General features: G+C 52.1%; 4 protein-coding genes across 4 annotated transcripts; 2 read left to right on the plus strand and 2 right to left on the minus strand.

Moving 5' to 3' along the window:
- Positions 1–2770: 2770 nt before the first annotated feature.
- N7468_000861 (uncharacterized protein) lies at positions 2771–3163 on the plus strand (the record flags this gene model as incomplete). Its single annotated transcript, XM_058470158.1, has 1 exon — positions 2771–3163. The coding sequence occupies one exon, from the start codon at positions 2771–2773 to the stop codon at positions 3161–3163; it is 393 nt and encodes a 130-aa protein (XP_058333299.1).
- A 1249-nt stretch (positions 3164–4412) lies between these two features.
- Positions 4413–4730, minus strand: N7468_000862 (uncharacterized protein; the record flags this gene model as incomplete). Its single annotated transcript, XM_058470159.1, has 1 exon — positions 4413–4730. The coding sequence occupies one exon, from the start codon at positions 4728–4730 to the stop codon at positions 4413–4415; it is 318 nt and encodes a 105-aa protein (XP_058333300.1).
- A 1637-nt stretch (positions 4731–6367) lies between these two features.
- flbD (putative MYB family conidiophore development protein FlbD) lies at positions 6368–7297 on the plus strand (the record flags this gene model as incomplete). Its single annotated transcript, XM_058470160.1, has 1 exon — positions 6368–7297. The coding sequence occupies one exon, from the start codon at positions 6368–6370 to the stop codon at positions 7295–7297; it is 930 nt and encodes a 309-aa protein (XP_058333301.1).
- Positions 7298–12281: 4984 nt separating this feature from the next.
- On the minus strand, positions 12282–17382 carry N7468_000864 (uncharacterized protein; the record flags this gene model as incomplete). The annotated part of the gene is made up of 4 exons (XM_058470161.1): positions 12282–12911; positions 12986–13103; positions 13145–15589; positions 15698–17382. The coding sequence occupies 4 exons, from the start codon at positions 17380–17382 to the stop codon at positions 12282–12284; spliced, it is 4878 nt and encodes a 1625-aa protein (XP_058333302.1).
- Positions 17383–18746: the final 1364 nt, after the last annotated feature.

The following is an 18746-nucleotide window of genomic DNA, read 5'->3' on the forward strand; positions in this document are numbered from 1 at the left end:
AAAACGGGGCCACCACGAGTTGTGAAGCATGCGAGGATTCCATGTGTGGTGTCATGTCCCCGGGGAGCCCACGGCATGACCGAGGGTGGCAGCATGAGGCTTCGGCTGTTCTGTGATGTGACTGGCGTGGTCGGTACCCAGATCCCAAAAGGGTGAACGCCACTGCCCGCGTTGGAAATCGATAGATCACTGGGTCGGGCCAGATCCCATTATCGCATTATCGCATTATCGCTTTATCGCTTTATCGCTTTATTTAGCCCCAAAAGAGTCCCCCGACCGAGCCTCGATACAATGGAATTCGTATTTCTGCGTAATTTCGCTGGCCCCTCGGGTTTCCAATTGCATCCCTCGCCTTGTATCGACGGTGGACACCACTCTCTTCGGAGTGAAACACGACATGGTACGAAGGGATGATCTGCGAGGATCTGCTAGATTCGCAGAAGGGAAAACTTCCGGATTTAGCTATACCTATCTCTTCTAATTAATACCGAACTCTAAATCATCCGTAAGTTTCTTAATGTATTGGTGTTATCTCGAAACCATATCCCCGACTTACAAAAAGCCCACTTCAGACGAGACAGATCGACAAGAGGGTTTCTGAGGAGCGTACTAGGAAAGTATATTCTCAGCAAAGGAAATAGAAGAGATACGTGCGGTATATGGTGGGGCGTGCAACGGGCAAGCCGGGTCTTTACAAAGAGGATCCACGATTCAGAGAAAGCCCTCCGCAATCGACCAACGGCACTTCGTTCAACTGCATCAGTCTTTTTCCGGGGGGAGAGGGCGGCTTTCCCCCTCTTTTTCCTTTTTTTCTTTTTCTGAGAGCACGGACTCTTAGTTATCATGTTAGCCGTGAAGTGATTGGCGTTTGCTATGTCAGGACCTATACATAGTTAACTAAGTACTAGGAAAGTGCCCGTGCACAACGTATTCCACAGGATTTTGCGAGTCTACAACAGAAATGGCCCGGGTTTATGGCCACTCTGGCACCGGCACCGGGGCCATGATTGGGCCTGCAACAGCTAGATTGACGTAAGCAGCCTTACGCTATACCGACAAGAGGCAATGCTGAATGCGAGGTGCCGGGGGCATGGTGAGGCTCAAGGACTTTTGCGCTGCAACATTAGTCAAACATTCTCTCAGAGAGGCAGAGTGAGCAGCCTGCCACCTGGTGATTCGGGACTTTTCAAATATGGTGATAGGCGCTGACGTATTCGGGGTCATTCCGGTTCGCACCAGGTTCCGCTATAGTATCATACTAGTTACATGTCCCGTATACCTCGTACTCGATACCAGACGCATGCACGAAACTGCTCCAGTACATGGCAGGGGTAAACTGCATCCTGTGGCGCCATGAGAATCGAGAGGGCCCGGCTGGAAGTGTCATGACACCCGTGGGACACTCCACGCTCAACTCCACTCCCCCTTGTCTGGTTCCCACCTATCCGGCCCCCCCCCCCCCTCCCCCTCCTTGACATTGGTCGGCACAAATGAAATCCGACTTATTTGACCTCATGACCTCGAACTGCGAGGGGGCGTCTTTTTAGTCGAGAGCCAAGTTGGGTCTCCGAAATCCAGCTTGAAACATGGAACGGCGGACAAACCCCTCGATTCCCCGGACCCATGAACCCACGGAAACCCACGACACACAGACCAGAGCTAGACAAGGCCAGACGAGGCCAGACGAGGCCAGACAAGGCCAGACAAGACCACGCCCGCTGTCAAGGGGAAACAGCCAACCGGTACCTTTCGTGGGACAGAGTCAAGAAGCTCGACATCCGATTGAGTTTGGGACCGGGTAGATAGGGTTGGGCCGGCAGACGCCAACGTGGTTGGACCAAGTCATGGATCATGCCCCCGGAACTTTGGGCAACATCTTCGCTTCCGCCAATTTTGAGTTCCCTGTGCTGTCAGATATGCATCTGCTAGGTCCGTGCCAGACTGCCGGTGTAGGAACATATTGTACCTAGTTGGTCGTATGCACTAGTGATGATATTTGGAGTAATTCAGCCCTTCTACGTGTATCCAAACAAATATTTACTCGCAGCGTTTTCCAGATTCGTTTGATATATATTCAGACTGGTACTACCGGTTGTTCTGATGTTGAGAATACAAATTTGGAAGGGCGCCAAAAATTCACACTAGTAACGAGCCACAAGCCATGTCCACGGTCTTCCGAAGGCCCGTTGGCGCCGCAGAAAGGCAAGAGTGCACCTAGTGTGGTTGGAACGAACCGGTTCATCGAGCTCGCACGCCACCTGTCAACCCCACTCACCCCGCGTCCGAGTTCCCTACAGCGAATACTATTAGTCCACCATGCTCGCGGGAACGCCTAATGAACTGTCACATCCACCGCGGCGCATCATGGGTCTCTGCGGGATCGAGAACCTCGGTCTATCAGCACACAAAGAGGCAAATGAACACTAGACGGGCCTGGGCCGAGGCTTCTCTTCTATGTATAGCTCCTGAAACAACGGGATGTCAGAGTTCGCTGAGAGAGTTTGCAGTTCTATGCTAGGAGTACTAGGATATCTGGATTTCCTCTCTAGGCTGTTGGAGGAATTTAACCCGGCTCCCGGTTCGAGTCCTTGTGGTACCAGAAGCGGAGAGGGAGGATTGAACGGGAGAACGTAGAATTAGCCGGAAGGATTTCTAGGGCAGCAAAAAAGAAAAGGCTCCACCGGGGAAAGCCAAGTGCGCTTCGCGTAGGAGCAGGGGCCAAGCCCGCCGAAGCGCGTGCCTCAACGGTTTCCTACAGATCGGGGACCATATGGTGCCCGACATTTTAAACCCCGAGAGCACAGGCCAATCAGAGGCCCAGGTAGGTCCGCTCTCCTGCTCTCGGAGCTTCCATATGCTGTTCTTTGTTCTTTGTTTCTCTCTTCTTTTTTCTTCCTCGCTGGGGATCTGGGATGGTTACACAGTCCAGGGAAAAGAACAGAGGATGAGAGAACCATGGAACGATCATTACCATGAACCTTGGGAAGATTTCAATACGGACCACGTGATGATGCTTGGGCCTCGCCACGCAGGGCCCGACAGTCAGGAAGCAGTGGCGGGATGCGAGACCGTTCGGTCCACTTGGGCTCTTGGGAGCCTGGGGCTTTCCCGCACTTACCAGACCACCATGCTCTCCTGCTTTTTGAATGTCTTGGATCAATGAGAGGTATTCTGATCGGCGGAGTCTGAGTGGACTCTCTGATGCAGAACGACATCTCAATGTCTCCTATTCTCCTTGTTCTAGGGCAATTGTGGTCTCAGCGTGCACGAGCGCGATCACCGGTGATCCCTGCAGCGCCTGACAGGGATTTATCTCAAATACTTTCGCGTCCTCTGATTGGTCCATAAGCCTGACAGGTCACATCTCGGGTCTATCCTCGTCGATGTTGCATTCCAGAGCAAATGGGGGTCTTCCCGTCGACAACGGCTTTCTCGTTTTCCCAGCAGTATGGCACGGGGTTCGGGATCTCATTGCTGGCGTGGAAGCCCTGGACACCCCAGTTTCCCCCCTCTTCCTCCCCATAAGCTAACGTATTATAGACACCTTACAGGACCTTCTCCCATCCACACCAGGAAGTAGGGGAATCCTGTCTCTGCCTTGTTTCTGATAAAATCCTTCTCAAAGCACAGGGACCCGTTCAAACAGGGGTGGTGGAGTACGCGTAAAGAGAAGAAGAAAAAAAGAAAAAAGAAAAAAGAAAAAAAACAAGAAAACAAAGAAAGAAAGAAAGAAAAAAGAAAACGACGGCCAACAACCCACCCCTAGATCCATTTTTTATTTTCCATTTTATTTCCTCTCGGTTGCTCTCGAAATGCGCAGCTTCAAAAGCATTCAATAGTCCTGTTAGGAATAGATTAAAGACCTCGGGAAGATCTCGTTGTAAGATTACTCATGACGGGTTCGGTGCCCTTCCGCCTAGGCTATCCTTTACTGGATCAGGAAACCCCACTGATCAATGACAAATACCTGGGGCGGCCAATCAAGGGCGGCGCAGCGACTGGTTCGTCACAGTGGGCCGGCGGTGGTTAGCGTCAGTGTAGCGTGGGAGGAGGTGATACGGCAAGGGTAAAACGGCCAAACAGCCCAGGAATGGACACGCCAAAAAAGGGTGTGGCGGGGAACATTCTCAACGGTTTCCACTATTGGAAAAGCGCTATCTGCGCGAGGCCCAAGCGGGTAATACCCTGTCCCAAGCCCCAGGCGATCTCCCTAAACCCGATGAGGGACAATGTTGTGATATATCCGATTATACAACCTTTGGAACCGGCTGGACGTGGAGCCGGTGGGCATTGTGGAAGCCAACGGCGCCCATGGATTGGCTACCAAAAAGAGACGGAAAAAGCAGCGCCATTGCGCGCATGCAGCTGAATGATCGTCGATCTCCTGGGATTTCGCATATAACTCCATCTAATTAATCCTTCTGGGACTTATTTTTGAAGTCGCTGTGACCGCCGGCCGGTGGCCCCTGCGTGATTCTTCCTGGGAGGTTTGGCGAGCTGCTTAGGCGAATCTCCAGGGGGGAGTCTTGGTGCTTTCGGGGGTAGCCGAGCACGATCCAAGCCTGACCAGGAGGGAGCAATGGTGCAAAAGGACTCTCGAGTACTTGCACGCCTCCTACGCAAGCCATGGAGATCACAGATCGCGGGACAACGTACATAGCGGGAGCGGCTGCAAGGCGCATAGGAAAAGGATTTCCCTGGTAGTCGGTCCAAAACTCGCAGATACACATAGTACCGTAATGGGTACATAATAGGTTTAAGAAGGGGGGGGGGGCGTACAGACGTGCAACGCTCGATCCACATTCCTCCCGCACCACCGCGTCGGAGTTGCTCGGGGACGGAAGCCAAATCAATAAGAGGCGTAAAAAAAGGGGAAGGGCTCACGTCCCAGAGATCCTCAACCCGGTGGTGCCCAGATCTGACCCCAAGAGTCCTAATTTCCCCAGTTTCCAATGGTTTTGAGGAGTTTGTCGCGACGAGAGGGACCACGAAGAGTGGGGCGCTCCTGGAACAAGGTCCCAGAGCCGCTGATCAAGCCAATAATCAACGCTACTGGGCCGATGAGACGCTCGATCAAACATGATGGTGTCAGGGTGGAGAGCCCCCCGAGTGTCATGCATGGCTGGCTGAGCACGGCAGTTGACCATGATCGAAGACCCTAACCGCCGTCAACTGTTCGATCTGCCCCTGGCGCTTGGACGGTGTCATGACGTTGCATGCCCTTGAACTAGATTTGATCTCTTCCCTCTGCGACTCTTTGAGGTCCTAGCAGAATTTCCTTACTTCGCCGCTTTGTGCCCTCTTATGTCCCGTATCAAAGGCAATGCTTAATACCATTATTCTCCCGTTTCCTTTTGGTTGAGGGGAAACCGGCGTTTTGGAACTCTGCACGACAAGCATGCGACCACGCTCAGGCATTCGGGGTTAAAATAAAAGAAAAAAGGTCACTAGCGTCGTTTTTTTAGCGCGACAATGATTTGGAATTCCAGCAACGGGGCTCAATGTCGATCCTGCTCTGATCTATTACGGTAATTCCTCAACCCGGATTCCCGGGTCGTACTGACGATCGCTGGAGCTTTCACTTTGACTTTTATTTTTCTTTTTATTTTCCTTCTTTATTTTTACCTTCTCCATTATTGTCGGCCGCAAAAGTACGACCCAAGACGAGACCGTCCATAGTCTACGAATCCTCATGCGAATACGAGATATCGCTGGCTCATTGGTTCCGCGCATCCAAGCGGTTCAGATTAATCGAAATATGGACGGCTGCCATAGGAGGATCTATGGATTATCCTCATCAAAGGTACCACAAGAGAAGAAACGACCAAAAACAAAAAAAAAAAAAGCTGAAATGGATCTGAAGCAACGTCTCAAGGGGGAGACCAAACAAATAAGGGAAAAGCAAATAGGCCCGAAGAGGGAAACAAGGGACGTGGACAGTAAGAAAATAAATAATCGATACAAAGAAAAAGAAAAAGAAAAAGAAAAAGAAAAGAAAAAGGGAAAAAAGAAAAAAGAAAAAAATAAATAAATTTAACAGGCCGCAACGTGTACTCCGTACTCCTTCCACATACCAAATACGGTACCTCATACGGTAATACCAGTATTGTTCCGAAGTGTCAGCTCCGAGATCTTGGATCGTGATCTTCTTTTCATAGCGTGTGCACAGTGGAGCTGGGCCTTTTTCTTTCAGATCCATCCCCCTGGGATGCAGATATAATTCTCGGCCACTGCTCCCTTGTGACTTCTCTCTTTCTCCCCCTCTAGGTACTCAGCTATCAACTATATATCCTTCCCACGTTCCTCTTACGTACCTTTCGCTATACTTCCCTCCCCCCCCCTCCTCCTCCCCTCCCTCCTATCCTCCATGGCTCCTTCACACCGTCGCGGCCCTTGGGTTCCTGAAGAGGACCAATTGCTCCTGCAGCTCGTCCGTGAGCAAGGTCCTAACAACTGGGTCCGCATCTCTCAACACATTCACTTTCGTTCTCCCAAGCAATGCCGCGAACGTTTCCACCAAAACCTCAAGCCGTCCTTGAACCGCGAACCTATCTCTGCGGACGAGGGGCTTATGATTGAACGGATGGTCGGTGAGATGGGAAAGCGATGGGCTGAGATCGCTCGCCGCCTAGGGAATCGAAGTGACAATGCCGTGAAGAATTGGTGGAATGGGAGCATGAACCGCAAGCGCCGTGGCCTCGCAACGCCCACTCTGTCTCGCACCTACACTGGCCGAGTCGAGCCCTCATACCCTCGTGCTTCAGCCTTGAGCCCATCTCGACCTCGCTTCAGCTCTCGCCCGTGGGCCGACTCCGATTCCGTCCACTACACTCGCCGCGACTCCGTATCTACTGCTCGCCACCTCTCCCCCATCTACACTCTCCCCTCTATCAACCGCCCTATCGACGCGCCATTGACCTCGCCTGCCTTCTCCGAAGCTTCTAATGCTACCTCCGTCGAACCACCTTCCATGGTGTCGGACCACAACTCGGTCTCTTCATCACCACGCACTCTCCCCTCCCCACAGATGCTCCCCTTGCCTATCGATCTACGATCACATTATGACGCCCGCCGTCAAAGCGTGGCGTCGGTGCAAGTGGTTGACAACTCACCGAACTATCCTGCTCGGGCCCTAGAATCTCTCCCCGACATGGCTTCAAAACGGCCTTGGGTCGACTACCACCAGTCAACCATGGCCTCATGGCACCAACCAGCCGATTCCCTCCCCAAACCATGGGAGTCAAGGCCCGAGTCTTCCAAAGACACCCGTATGGGAGTCAACAATCTCCTGAACTAAGACCACCAACATTAATCCTGGGTTTCGGTTTCTCCTTATGATTGTACGAGTTCTTTTTTTTGCTCTTTTTTTTTTCTTTACCTTCCCCCCTCTGGTTACGTTTTCTCTGTCCTATATTCGCCCATTTTATTCCCCACTGCCCTCGCCTCTCGCGGGTGGACATGAGTTCAGCGGTTTGTACATGTTCCAAAAGCCCCACGCTCGTTTATCTGTTTGGTTTCGATTCTCCTTGAGGGAATATTTCTTTTGTGCTCCTAATGTGTATTACCACGGTTCGGATATTCCCCCCCCCTTCCTCCAAAAAAATCCCCCGGGTGTTTTTTGTCTTTTATTTCTTTCGGTGAAACGGGGTCTCCTAATATGGGTTTGTCACATTTTCTTATTATGAGGCCGGAAGGGCCTTTGGAGTTCTTTGAGAGGGAAGAGAAAAAGAACCCGGGGCAAAACACTACAAACCCAAAAGGAATGATCTTCCCTCTCGATTTGGATGCTAGCATTAGTCTTTCTATAATACCCCCGACTGCAAGCAGGAATGACATTACTTGTTTTGATTTCATCAAGAGCCAAAAAAAAAAAAGAAAAGAAAAGAAAAAGAACCCCCGGTCCACTAGTAGATCTGAGAAATGGAGGGGAAACGTTAGTGTCGGTACCTAATCGGGCCCAACTCAAGGGGGGGAAACTACTAAAGTCCCAGATGACAATCAAGGGCAGAAAAAGGGCATATCCAATGGAGAGCAGACCCAGAAAAAGTCGCACATCAGCTACGCCTCACCCAGTCCCACTACCTTTTGGGACAAGGAAAGAGCCGGTGAACTTGAAGTCACGGTACAATGGGAGGCCTCGTGGAACGGGTGGCAAAGTCGATCCAGATGACCGACATAACTTGTACATCTACCAAGCAAGGTTGCACATACGAGGGCACAGGCCATCGAGGAAGGGAGGGGAAGGGGGGGGGTGAGGGCAATAGTTCGTACCGCCTCTTGTCCCGGTGGGAACGCTCATAGGTTCGGAGAAAAAAGCATAGCCCAGAGAAGGAGATCCAAGCTGCGAAGAAACGGATTTTCCCAACGTGAGGGCTGCAGACGTTCACGAGGACACTGGAGGTTCCAGGCATGGACCGGCAAGATCCACTGGGGCCCATGCACGGCTCCTGTTTCTATCGTTGAACCCCTGCACAGTGACGACAGGATCCACGCGATGCAACAGATCCATACCGGCTAATGGGTTGCTGGCTAGGTGGCGAAGAAAAAAAAAAAGCCGATGGCTAGTATATTCCAGGAGAGGGGGGGGGGCGATAGGGCCAATCCCCCATAGGCGATATGCCTTTGAGTCCTCCGTAGTAATCTAGGAAGAGGCGCATTCAGATTCCTGGCAGTGGCGCGCCAGTTTTCCCACCTCCTTAACCGATGTATAGCAGGGCTAAACGAGATATACTGTTGCGAGGCGCATGACAAGTGCCGGAGGCAACCAATACACTTTCGCCAAAATTTGGGAAAAGCCCGAAAGGAACAAATCCCTCCCCCCCCAAAAAAAGAAAGAAAAAAAAAGCTCGTACGTGTCAACACCCAAAGTCTAAACAACACCAGTTCGTCCCCAGCCCGCATGCTCACGCCCCCAACGGCTTTGGCGCCAACCAGATCCTCGATCGAAGCTCGATGGACGCGAGCGAGTGGTCCGGTCGAAGGGCGATCCGCTGAGGATCCGCGCTCGTAGCCAATCAGCGTGCCCGTCGATCAGACTGGTCACTTCTGACGGAATGAACGGCGGGGCTCTTCCCTGCGCTGGCAATCGAGTTCGTGCATGCGCCCCCGGGGCCAACTTTCCGGCGAGCCCGGGACAAAAGATCAAAGAGGCGTTTTTGCATCTTCTTTAGCTTTTGCCCTTTTGGTATTTTCTTGGCTGGATTCTGCCTGGTTCCTGCTGCCATTCCCGTTGGGGAGGGGTTTATCTGGCGTTTTGTTTTTTTGTTTTCTTTTTTTTTTTACGGTTGATGTTCCCCCAGCTTTACCATTGCCCTAACGGGTAAAAGTTTGAGGTCCACTAATAACCCAGGATTGCATATGTTTTGGTAGGATGGGTTCTGCGGTATCGTGGAGTATATCCTAGCTGGTCTTGGATGTCATCAAGTTTTTGAGATCGGGGTGGGTACAAGAGCTTGCGAGCAAGGAGAATCATTCCATAAGAAGCTACGGACGGAAATCCGGGTTCTGTCGACGTACATTGCAAGTTCAATAGTCGATGATGTTTCCCAGTTTCAGCTGGGAGGGTGAACGCCATCTGCTCTCTTCATGACAGCTAGACCTAAGAGGTTCTTTCTTTTTTGCTTTTTTTTTTTCGCTTTTTCTTTTTCTTTTTGTTTTCGTTTTCTTTTTCTTTTTTTTTGGATGTCGAAATGGATCTATTTGGTTTTTCTGACGTCTCCGATTATCATGGAGGCCGAATCAGAGCCGAGAAAACGCAGCTTGGGATCGCACATAATCAATAGTGAGGCAGATCGGTAAGAGTGACCTGCATCAGAAGCCGTGAATTAGAGTAGCACGCACTGTGGGGGAAGCACGGTGATTTGGAATTTGGAATTATGGGGCCTGTAAATGTCCGGTAAATGACATGACATACGCCACTAGACCCAAAATGGCAAGATCTCTCCCTCTTCGCCCAGGCGATTTCCCGAATGATTATGTATTCATGGAGCCCCCACCAGCCCGGGGGGGTTTTTTTGGCTCACAAAGAACCCAAACTGCCGGAGAAGAAGCGATAGGGTGAAGTCCCGGCAGTTTGGTGAAGGAACCAGCTGGGGGAAGAAGAGGGACTTCGAGAATTCCAACTGTGTACACTTCCCCCTGGGAACTCTGGGACATCCAAACCTCCCAAACAAATTCCCTTTCGAGTAAACCTATCGTATCCTCTACTAGCTTGGGGGGGGGCTTGATCTGGACTCGTAACTGTACATGGACTGCACAAAGTCGGGAAGGACTGGGTTCGCCCGTTGCGTTCCAGCCCACCGGATCCTGCGATCGACGCCTCTTGCCCCGATATCGACGGTAAATACGGAACAATACTCCGCGCAAAATATGGGTAACCCTAATAAACCATGTCCACTGCGGGTAGTTTAGCGATCGGTTATTACCATGGACATCGGGGGGAACTTGACACAGGGTCTATCCATGGGCCCCTTTGTTTCCGGCTAAGACAATGTCAAACAAGCCCAACCCTGGGCACCCGGGACTTGATCTGAAAGGGCGAAAGATCCGATCAAAGCCCTGTCATCCTTCATGCAGACGGTATCAATTTACCCGCCATCAAAGAATCCCTGCCGGCATGGGATAGTGGGTCTTCGGGGGGGGGGGTTGATGGGGTCGTTGCTCCCGTACGCTCAATACAGCCGTTTGATGACGAGAGTTATCCATCGTACAACTGCCAAAACCATCCCCACTCCTGTCGTCACAATTGAGGGCTTTCATTGGCCTACGGGCGATCTCGGTGCAATCTGCAGACTAGTCCGAACGTGGACTGGCGCAGAGAGGTACCCGCCTGTCGGGACAAGTGATGCGCCTGGGCTTTTAAGCAGGCAAGTTTGTGGAATGAAATCAGCGATGATCTACAGTACATGCGGGCTTCACCTTTTTATCCGTGCACTGGATGCCGGAATGGAGAGGATCCTCACCACAATTATTGAGAGGGGTTATTGAAACCTATGGGAGTGCCCCGGTCTTCAGCTGGGTCAGGGAAAAAACGAAAAGCCAAAAAAAAAAAAATACAGAACCATCCAGCATTGGCTGCTATGACACAGTCGAGGCAATAAAGCAGATTCATGTCCGCTCCCCAGGCTGAATTTGTTGATACGGAGGCCGAGACCAGGCCCTGAGGACGTATAGATCGTATGTACACATCGATCTACGTAGTATGTGGGGCCGAGTTACTTCGGGTACATCTGATACAGAGCGTACGGGCGGCTCCTGCGCGGGTAAAGTGGTTTGGTACACGACCGGGCCCATGGGTCGCTGTTCACACCGGAAGGTCTCAATTTTGGGGTTTCGTGGGTCCTGCAATAAATGACCTGGTTAAATGCCGTGCTAGACCAGAGGCCCCGTACTGCGGTGGGGAGGTCTCTACGTACATAAGTACTACCGGTACGGAGTAGTGGTTTTTACGAGTCGTCGGGAGACATCCTTTTGGGAAACTCCCTGCGGAATGGCTATACGAAGTTAGGAGTATCTCAGACCTTTTGAATTCAAAGTTCCCAGCAGAAACCTTATGATTCTTCACTACCCGTGGACGAACCACTCAGCCTGACGTAAGGTTTGTTCCGTAACCCAGTACCATGGTGCTGCCCAGTCCCCCGCGGTCAGCTTATCCGAAGCCCTAAAACGGGTTCGGGCCTTCAAGAGGACCGACATCTGGTACGCGAGGATGCTGAGACCAAGCTCAGCGATCGATAGAGCAATCCTATAGAATGCGTCTTGTATTCCATCACGCTCAGATTCTTGTCCCGAAGATTCTGACGAACGTTCTCTCATCAGGTTATTCGGGGATAATATCGGTCGCGTGCTGTTACTGTCAAGGCCTTCAAAAGGCTTACCGCCATACGATCTTTGCCTCACCCCCATTGCAATCATGATGCTACAAGTTGAAAGCTAGCACTCCAAATGGTCGGCGGAGTTATAAACGAATGCATTCTCCGCCCTGCCAGGCAAGAAGACCCCCAAAAGATCTATCGGACTCGCAGGTACAACGCCTGCATGATCGAAGCTGTTACTACGAATACACATGTCTAAGATTAGACAAATGAAAGGAAGCCACAGATAAAGAAACCCACCCCCATTTCCCTTAAGAAATCCAGTCCGAATGAAGAAACCGATGTAGATGAGTCCCAGATGCAAAATCATCGAAAAGAAACCCAATGAAAAGGAAGACCACAAAGATAAAAAAAAAAAGAAAAAGAAAAAGAAAAACTTCGCTCAAGGGGTATAAATCGCTGTGCACATCATAACCAGATATCGCCTTCTTCGCCAGTCACCCATTGCGCCCACACAGCCTCATAGGCATCTTCAAGATCACGCACCCAGCGCGCCGTGTCAAAGAGCTTGTTCGTATGTCGCTGTAAAAACAACATCTGCCGCAATTCCGCCAGGCGGCCGGTGGCTCTGCCACCGCCCCCCGGCACGTAGTGCAGGTCCATGCACAAGCGAATGGCCTTGTTCTCGTAGTCGTCATCAGACGAGGCAATCAACTCCTCCCGAGCTCGTAGTCCAGCCTCGTCGCCCGGGAGCGCGCTAGAGAGAATACTGCTCGCCATGCGCGAGCACATCTTGTATTTGTATCGTGGGAGCGTGAGCAGCGGTGTGCCGCTCCACAGAACGTCTGTTGCTGTCGTGTGCGCATTGCACTCCGGGGTGTCAAGGAACAGGTCCAACACTTTCGCCCGGGCAATGTGCGTGTTCTTCGGTGCCACGTCGGTGAATATGATCCGGGACGCGGTCTCTTCTCCTGCCCACGCTTTGGCGATGTCCCGAAGGTTTTGCTCGCCTGTTTCTGGGAACCGTAGCAGCCAGAGGACGGCCTTGGGAATTCGCGCCAGAATGCGCAGCCATGTTCGGAATATCGTCGGCTCAATCTGGAGGGAGAAGTGTTAGTTTGATTGGTTCGAGGGAGCCTGGAAGTGAACCAGACCGAAAAAAGCAGACTCACTTTGTATAGCTGATTGAAATTGCCCAGGATGATGGTATCATCGCTGAGTTTAAGGAACAGTTCTTTCCGCATCCTCCAGCGTCGACATTGTTCTTCATCCCAAGTGAGCAGTCGCTCGCTGGCATGGGGGCACTTTGGCGGTGATCACAACAGAAAAACGTATCACGAGTGAAGACAATCTTCTCGCCATAGACCCAGTCTTCCAGGTCCTCCCCATGGTCCTCTTCGAAGATCTGGTCAGTGATGCGCGTTTTGCGTCGCACCGGGTTGAGGGTCTCCGGGGGAATGGAGATTTGATCCGCAAGAATGTAATCACACCATTCGGCACCAAGGGTTCCGGCAAAGCCCATGAATGACATGTGGATTGGTGCAGGCCGAGCAGCAAATACTTCATTCCGAGCTCCTCGAGTATAGCCGTTCAGATTGATGAGGATATGGATACCGTCATCGACAATCTGCTGCACTAGTCGATCGACAGGCCATCCACTGGCGTCATGGAACACCGGTGCTTCTTTTTCGATCTGCTGCCGGTGTATGGATTTATCGCTTGCTGTTGTAGCATAGCAATATGCCGTGACCCTCTTAGGATCATGCAGACCAAACACAGATTGCATTAAGTGAGCCAGAGGATGATTATTGAAGTCTGAGGACACATAGCCGACGCGAAGGCTTGGGCTTGGCGGTGCTGGAGGTTGGTAGACAGTCGCCGGGAGCCATGGCAGCCGCAAGGTCGACGACGAGATTCGAAGACCGTTGCGCTGGGAGATCTGTCGGATCTGTTTTGCTGACAAGGGACATGTGAAGGTATGGAATGGAAGCACAGTCGGGGCATTGGGCGCCGTGAGAGCAGTAGGAAGATGGGGCCGACGATACTTGGATGACGGGTAGTCTTTGCCGTGCACATAGCGATCTTGGTACCATTGCCAGGTCAGAGACCTGATAGCTCGCTCGACAAGCCGGACGATGCGAGATCCTTCCCATTTCTGACCCGCCCATGACTGCAGGATTTTTGTGATGGATGGCCGTTTGTTCGACATGGATCGGCTCGACTCAATGGCAGTAGCCAATTGGGCACATAATTGATCGGCAGTGCTAGCAGTGAGCAAACCTCGACCCCAGTACTCGCCTTCTCGAAGTTGCCGATCCACAATGTCCACGACTCGTTTGATCCAACCAGCACCCGTGTCGTTGCTTTGTGCATCGCGCAACATCCCCTTTTCATCCACATGCCATCGGTCACGGAAACCCCGACCTTTGACAATACCCCCGCGGCCCACCCAATTGCACACAGAATTTAATGCGTTTGCCAATCCACACACAGCCTCGGCGAATTCAGGATTCACCTTGACGGCGCGTCTATAGTATGAGATGGCATCGTTCACTTTGCCAGCATCCTTAACAGCATTTGCCAGGTTGGCCAAAGCAATGTCAAAGTTGCCGTCACACTGCACCGCTTGTTCGTACATTTTGATGGCAGCCTGAAGTTGACCAATATCCTTCAGGAGGCTACCGAGATTGGTGTACAGATGAGCGTGGCGGGAATCCAGTTGAAGCCCGTAGTTGTAGTATGCCAAGGCCAAAGAGATCCCGCTGCCCGGTACAACACCTGGGATCTCCGGGTGCTGACTTTCCCCGTTCGATCGTACCAATCCTCTGGCTGGCGGATTATTTTGAATGCCTGCCAGCAAGATGCCCACATTGTTGGCGGTAGAGGGGCTTGGCTGCAAAGAAAGAGACAGATAGTAAAGAGCCAATATATCTCGTACTCCGGGTGTTGATCTTGGTGATTTTGCTGACACGGTCGACATCCCATCCTGGTAGATTTTTGCTAGTGACAACAGGGAGTTGCTTGTTGTAGAGATCGCGGCATTTCTTGAGATTCCTTCAGCCACATACTTCAGCCCAGGCGGGGTGCCACTGCGGAAGACAAGTTTGGAAGTTTGCAAGGCTCTGTCCGGGTACAAGAGAATGCTTTCGGTCGCACTCGCTGGCTGTTGATAGTCGTTGCTGCTCGACACGTGAGAAAAGGCCGCGAATATTTTCTTGATTAGGCTTTGGATGCCATGCCGCTGGCGCCCAGCGGCGATTAACACTGCGTCTTCGAAGGCGGCGGCAGCGCCGGCATTATCCCCTAGTGCATAGAGCATGTTACCTTTGGCATGGACCAGAGCCAACATTCTCCCATTATCCGCACCAGCGATGGCATATCCGCTGGTGGCAAAGCCGACCGGGTCGGGTGAGCCCAAGTCCACACTCTGAATACGACCAATGCGACCGATGTCATCTTCGTAATCAAAAGATGCTTTGTCGTACATCGCCACGTCTGACATATTGCTCTCAGCATCGCTCTCGGGCTCGCTAGCATGTTCATCAGTCTTGAAGCAGTCACCATCTTTCGGAAGGCGCAGTGAATTTTGAACAAAGTCAATGATATTGACGGCTTCTTTGCCTCGATGAGTGCTGCATAACAGACCGATCAGGTGCTCCACTGCTTCGAAGAAGCTCGGGCGTAATTTGACGGCGCGAAGCCAATTCGACGAGGCCTCTTCTCGTCGATCGAGTGCCAAAAGGGTCGCTGCCAAATTCGATATCGCTTCGACATGCCTGGAGACCAATTAGCTTCTCTTTACTCTGGAGTCCCAAAGAAAACAAAATAGAAAAAAAAAAGAAAAGAAAAGAAAAGAGAGAGACAGAGAGAGAACAGATACTCACGTTGAATCTCGCGCAATGATGCGGGAGTACCATCGTAAAGCTTTTTGGTAATCACCTAGTCCATATGCCAAGCAGCCTCCAAGAAGCATACCATCGATCCACTCCCACCGACTTTCCATGCACAAGTGAGAGAGCATCTCCAATGCCGTCATGGCGTTATTCACCGGAGTACCTTCATTGAAAAGAGAACCGGAGAATCGTGAATTAGACGACCTCCCGGAAAAGACGCCCGCATCGTGCATCGAAGCGTCCGATCCTCTCTGCGTTTGAGTGAACTGATTCAACGAAGGCCGCCGGGCATGCCTTTGCGATTGGCCGGGTTTATGGCTAGGATCGTTCAGTACAGAGACTGGGGAGAGGCCGAGCTTCTGTCGCTGAAGGTCAAATTGGCTGGATGGGTAGCTATTGTGTCGGGGCATATTAGGAGGGATATTTTGTGAGAAATCGAGCCCGGGTTGACGAGGCGGTTTAGGATAGATGCTCGGCTTCATGAAGCGTGGATTCTGGCCGCCTTGACCACCGGCGGACGCGCTGTTGCGGCGAGCTTGATGGATAGTAGCAAGAAGGTCAACATAGACCCCATGGGCCCAGGACAAAACCTTCTCCTTGAATTCCATGTTGACAGGAACCGCGGGACCAGGGGCCTGGAAACCTGCAGAAGCTCGGCTGTTCCAAGGCATAGCCTCATAAGTAGGGTTATTTGACGAGTACGAAGATAGAGGTCGATTGGCGCGAGCATGATATGGGAGCTGTTGATCTGAATGCCGTGGTGGAAAATGAGGCTTCATCATTGAACTTTGACCGGTCATACTAGGCTGGGGTGGGCCCCAAGAGAAGCCCGAATCCGGAAAGCTGCCCAGTGGCATTTGAGGTTGGTTGAAAACCGGCTGATGGTGATCGAAGAGGGGCTGGCTGGTGGGATTAGGCGATTGAAAACGCGGTTCACGAAAGGCGACCGGGCGATAGGGTATGTATGCGCCATCCGGCCAATATGGTCCAAACGGACCCGAGCCTGCGGATGCAGTCGGTCCAACACATGGCTGTAAAGTCGCAGGGAGTACTGTGGGAATATATGCGCCATTATGGGAAAGGAACCGATGGGGCGTTTGCAGCGGTAAACTTTGGTTAAGCACTGAGTCCATTCCCTGGGGGTAATTGACCGGGCGAACCCAACTAGTCCCATTCGCATCTTGTACAACTTCTCCCGGAGCAACCGCATTGCCGTCGTTCTTGAAGACCGGAGGGAAATTCATATGCGTCGAGGTAGAATCTACAGCGGGCGGTTGCCAGTTATCGGACTGCAACCCTTGCTGGGGCATGAATTGGCCGACATCCATGGGAGATACCAAGATGTGTTTTGCCGCCGGTTGGAGGGTAGAATCACCGGGAGTTCCATCGTAGCCAGCTGCGAGAGTTCCGTTCGGGGTCTTCCTCCTCAAAGCATGCTCACCAGACATACTCGCGGTAGAGCCGGACCCGGCGGCATCGCGGGAATCGAGGCGTTGGACAGGATGCGGAAGCTGGAGACGCGAACGTGAAGGGTTGAAAAAGGATTTGGAGGGGTCGTTCGGGCCGGGGGAATTCAATTCATTCACGTCGTAAAACTGAACGTTTTCGGCAGTAGGATAGTGGTGGAGGTGGTGATGCGGCTGAACCGGTGGGAAAGGTGCGACCGTCGGAAACATGTTTCTTTTTGGGAGGGTTAAAGGGCCCTGTCTTCGCCTCTTCAGCTACCAGGTCCCCTCGATCGTCCAAGGGGACAAGTAGCCCGCAGTAGCAGAAAACTAGGAGCCAGGTGCTGGGTAAAGAGAGGAGCGAAAAAAAATATGACACACGATTCAAACGCGTGAGCAATCAACAAGCATGATCCTTTAAGCGTTTCCGACACCTCATTATGGGACTGTGGTCGCAGGGGCGGAGGAGAGCAATGCTGGGTGCCAGCGAGCTCAGGATATCGTCATCGAAGGGTATTTGGGGTTTTTGGGGTAGAATCTCAAGAGCCAAGAGGTGTGAGATGGAAAAGATTGGAGCAGATGCAAGGGAGAAGGGGGGGAGAGGCTCAGGTCTGCGATGCTGGTGGCCGCGGGTCCTCAACCAATGAAATGCGGGCGATCCTGGCAGGATTGTGTGAAGAAGCTGATCGGAGAGGAGGGGTGGGCAGGGACGTTGGCAGAGGTGAACGATCTAGAGGAAGGAGAGGTGAGAGAGGAAAGCGAGAGTCGAGTCGGTCGCAAGTTCAACTTGAAAGTAAGAAGTTTCCGGAGGAGTCATGGAGGATCACAGCCCAGAACCTTGGAAGTGGATGAGCGCAAGTGGACAGAGTGGGGAGCAAAGGACATGCGGATCCCCCAAGTGTGACGCTCCCCCTGTTTTACGTGGCTGATCCGGTCGACTGAGTACGATGTATACCCTGATCTGCTATTAAAAAGGCCCCTTCTCTTCTGGCTCTCTAGCACCGAATATCTGACACTTTCGAGTTTCACCACGCTCGTCAAATTTCCTTTCCCTTCGTCCCTTTCCTCCCTTGCCCTTCCACCGTCTTCTCCTTCCTCCAGCTCCACCGACCCACTTGATCCAACGGCTGAACCACCGTCTGGCCTGGAGGCTCCATTGAGTGGTCAACGTCAGTGGGCCATTGGATCCGCCCGAGCCACTAGGCATGGATCGGTAGCGCCCCGGGATGATCGAGTCCAGCCCACGCACTCGCCGGTGGGGTTCACTTCCGTGTCCATCACACTAGCTACTCGATTCCGGTGCGACACTTGGTTTTGATCTTCTGGTTATCAACCGCCTCAATCTTCACTTCCTGTTAGATACTTGGTCTCGAGCCCCGGCATGTTGGCCCCACTTGGACGATTCGTGCCATGTAGGCGCACTGCAGCCACTGCACCGCCATAACTCAAAAGAATCCATCGCCAAAAAGAAAAAGAGAAAGAAATCATTGCGCTCCATTTTCTGGTCCCGGTGACAGGCGCATCAGCCCCCTTGTTTGCTGCTGCCCGCCTTATCGGGGCTGCGATCCTTGCCTATCTCGGCCAACTCTGGGGTT

Source organism: Penicillium chermesinum (assembly GCF_028974085.1).
Source record: "Penicillium chermesinum strain IBT 19713 chromosome Unknown utg000002l:1.0-5270490.0:1.0-5274688.0, whole genome shotgun sequence".
Lineage (NCBI taxonomy): Eukaryota > Fungi > Ascomycota > Eurotiomycetes > Eurotiales > Aspergillaceae > Penicillium > Penicillium chermesinum.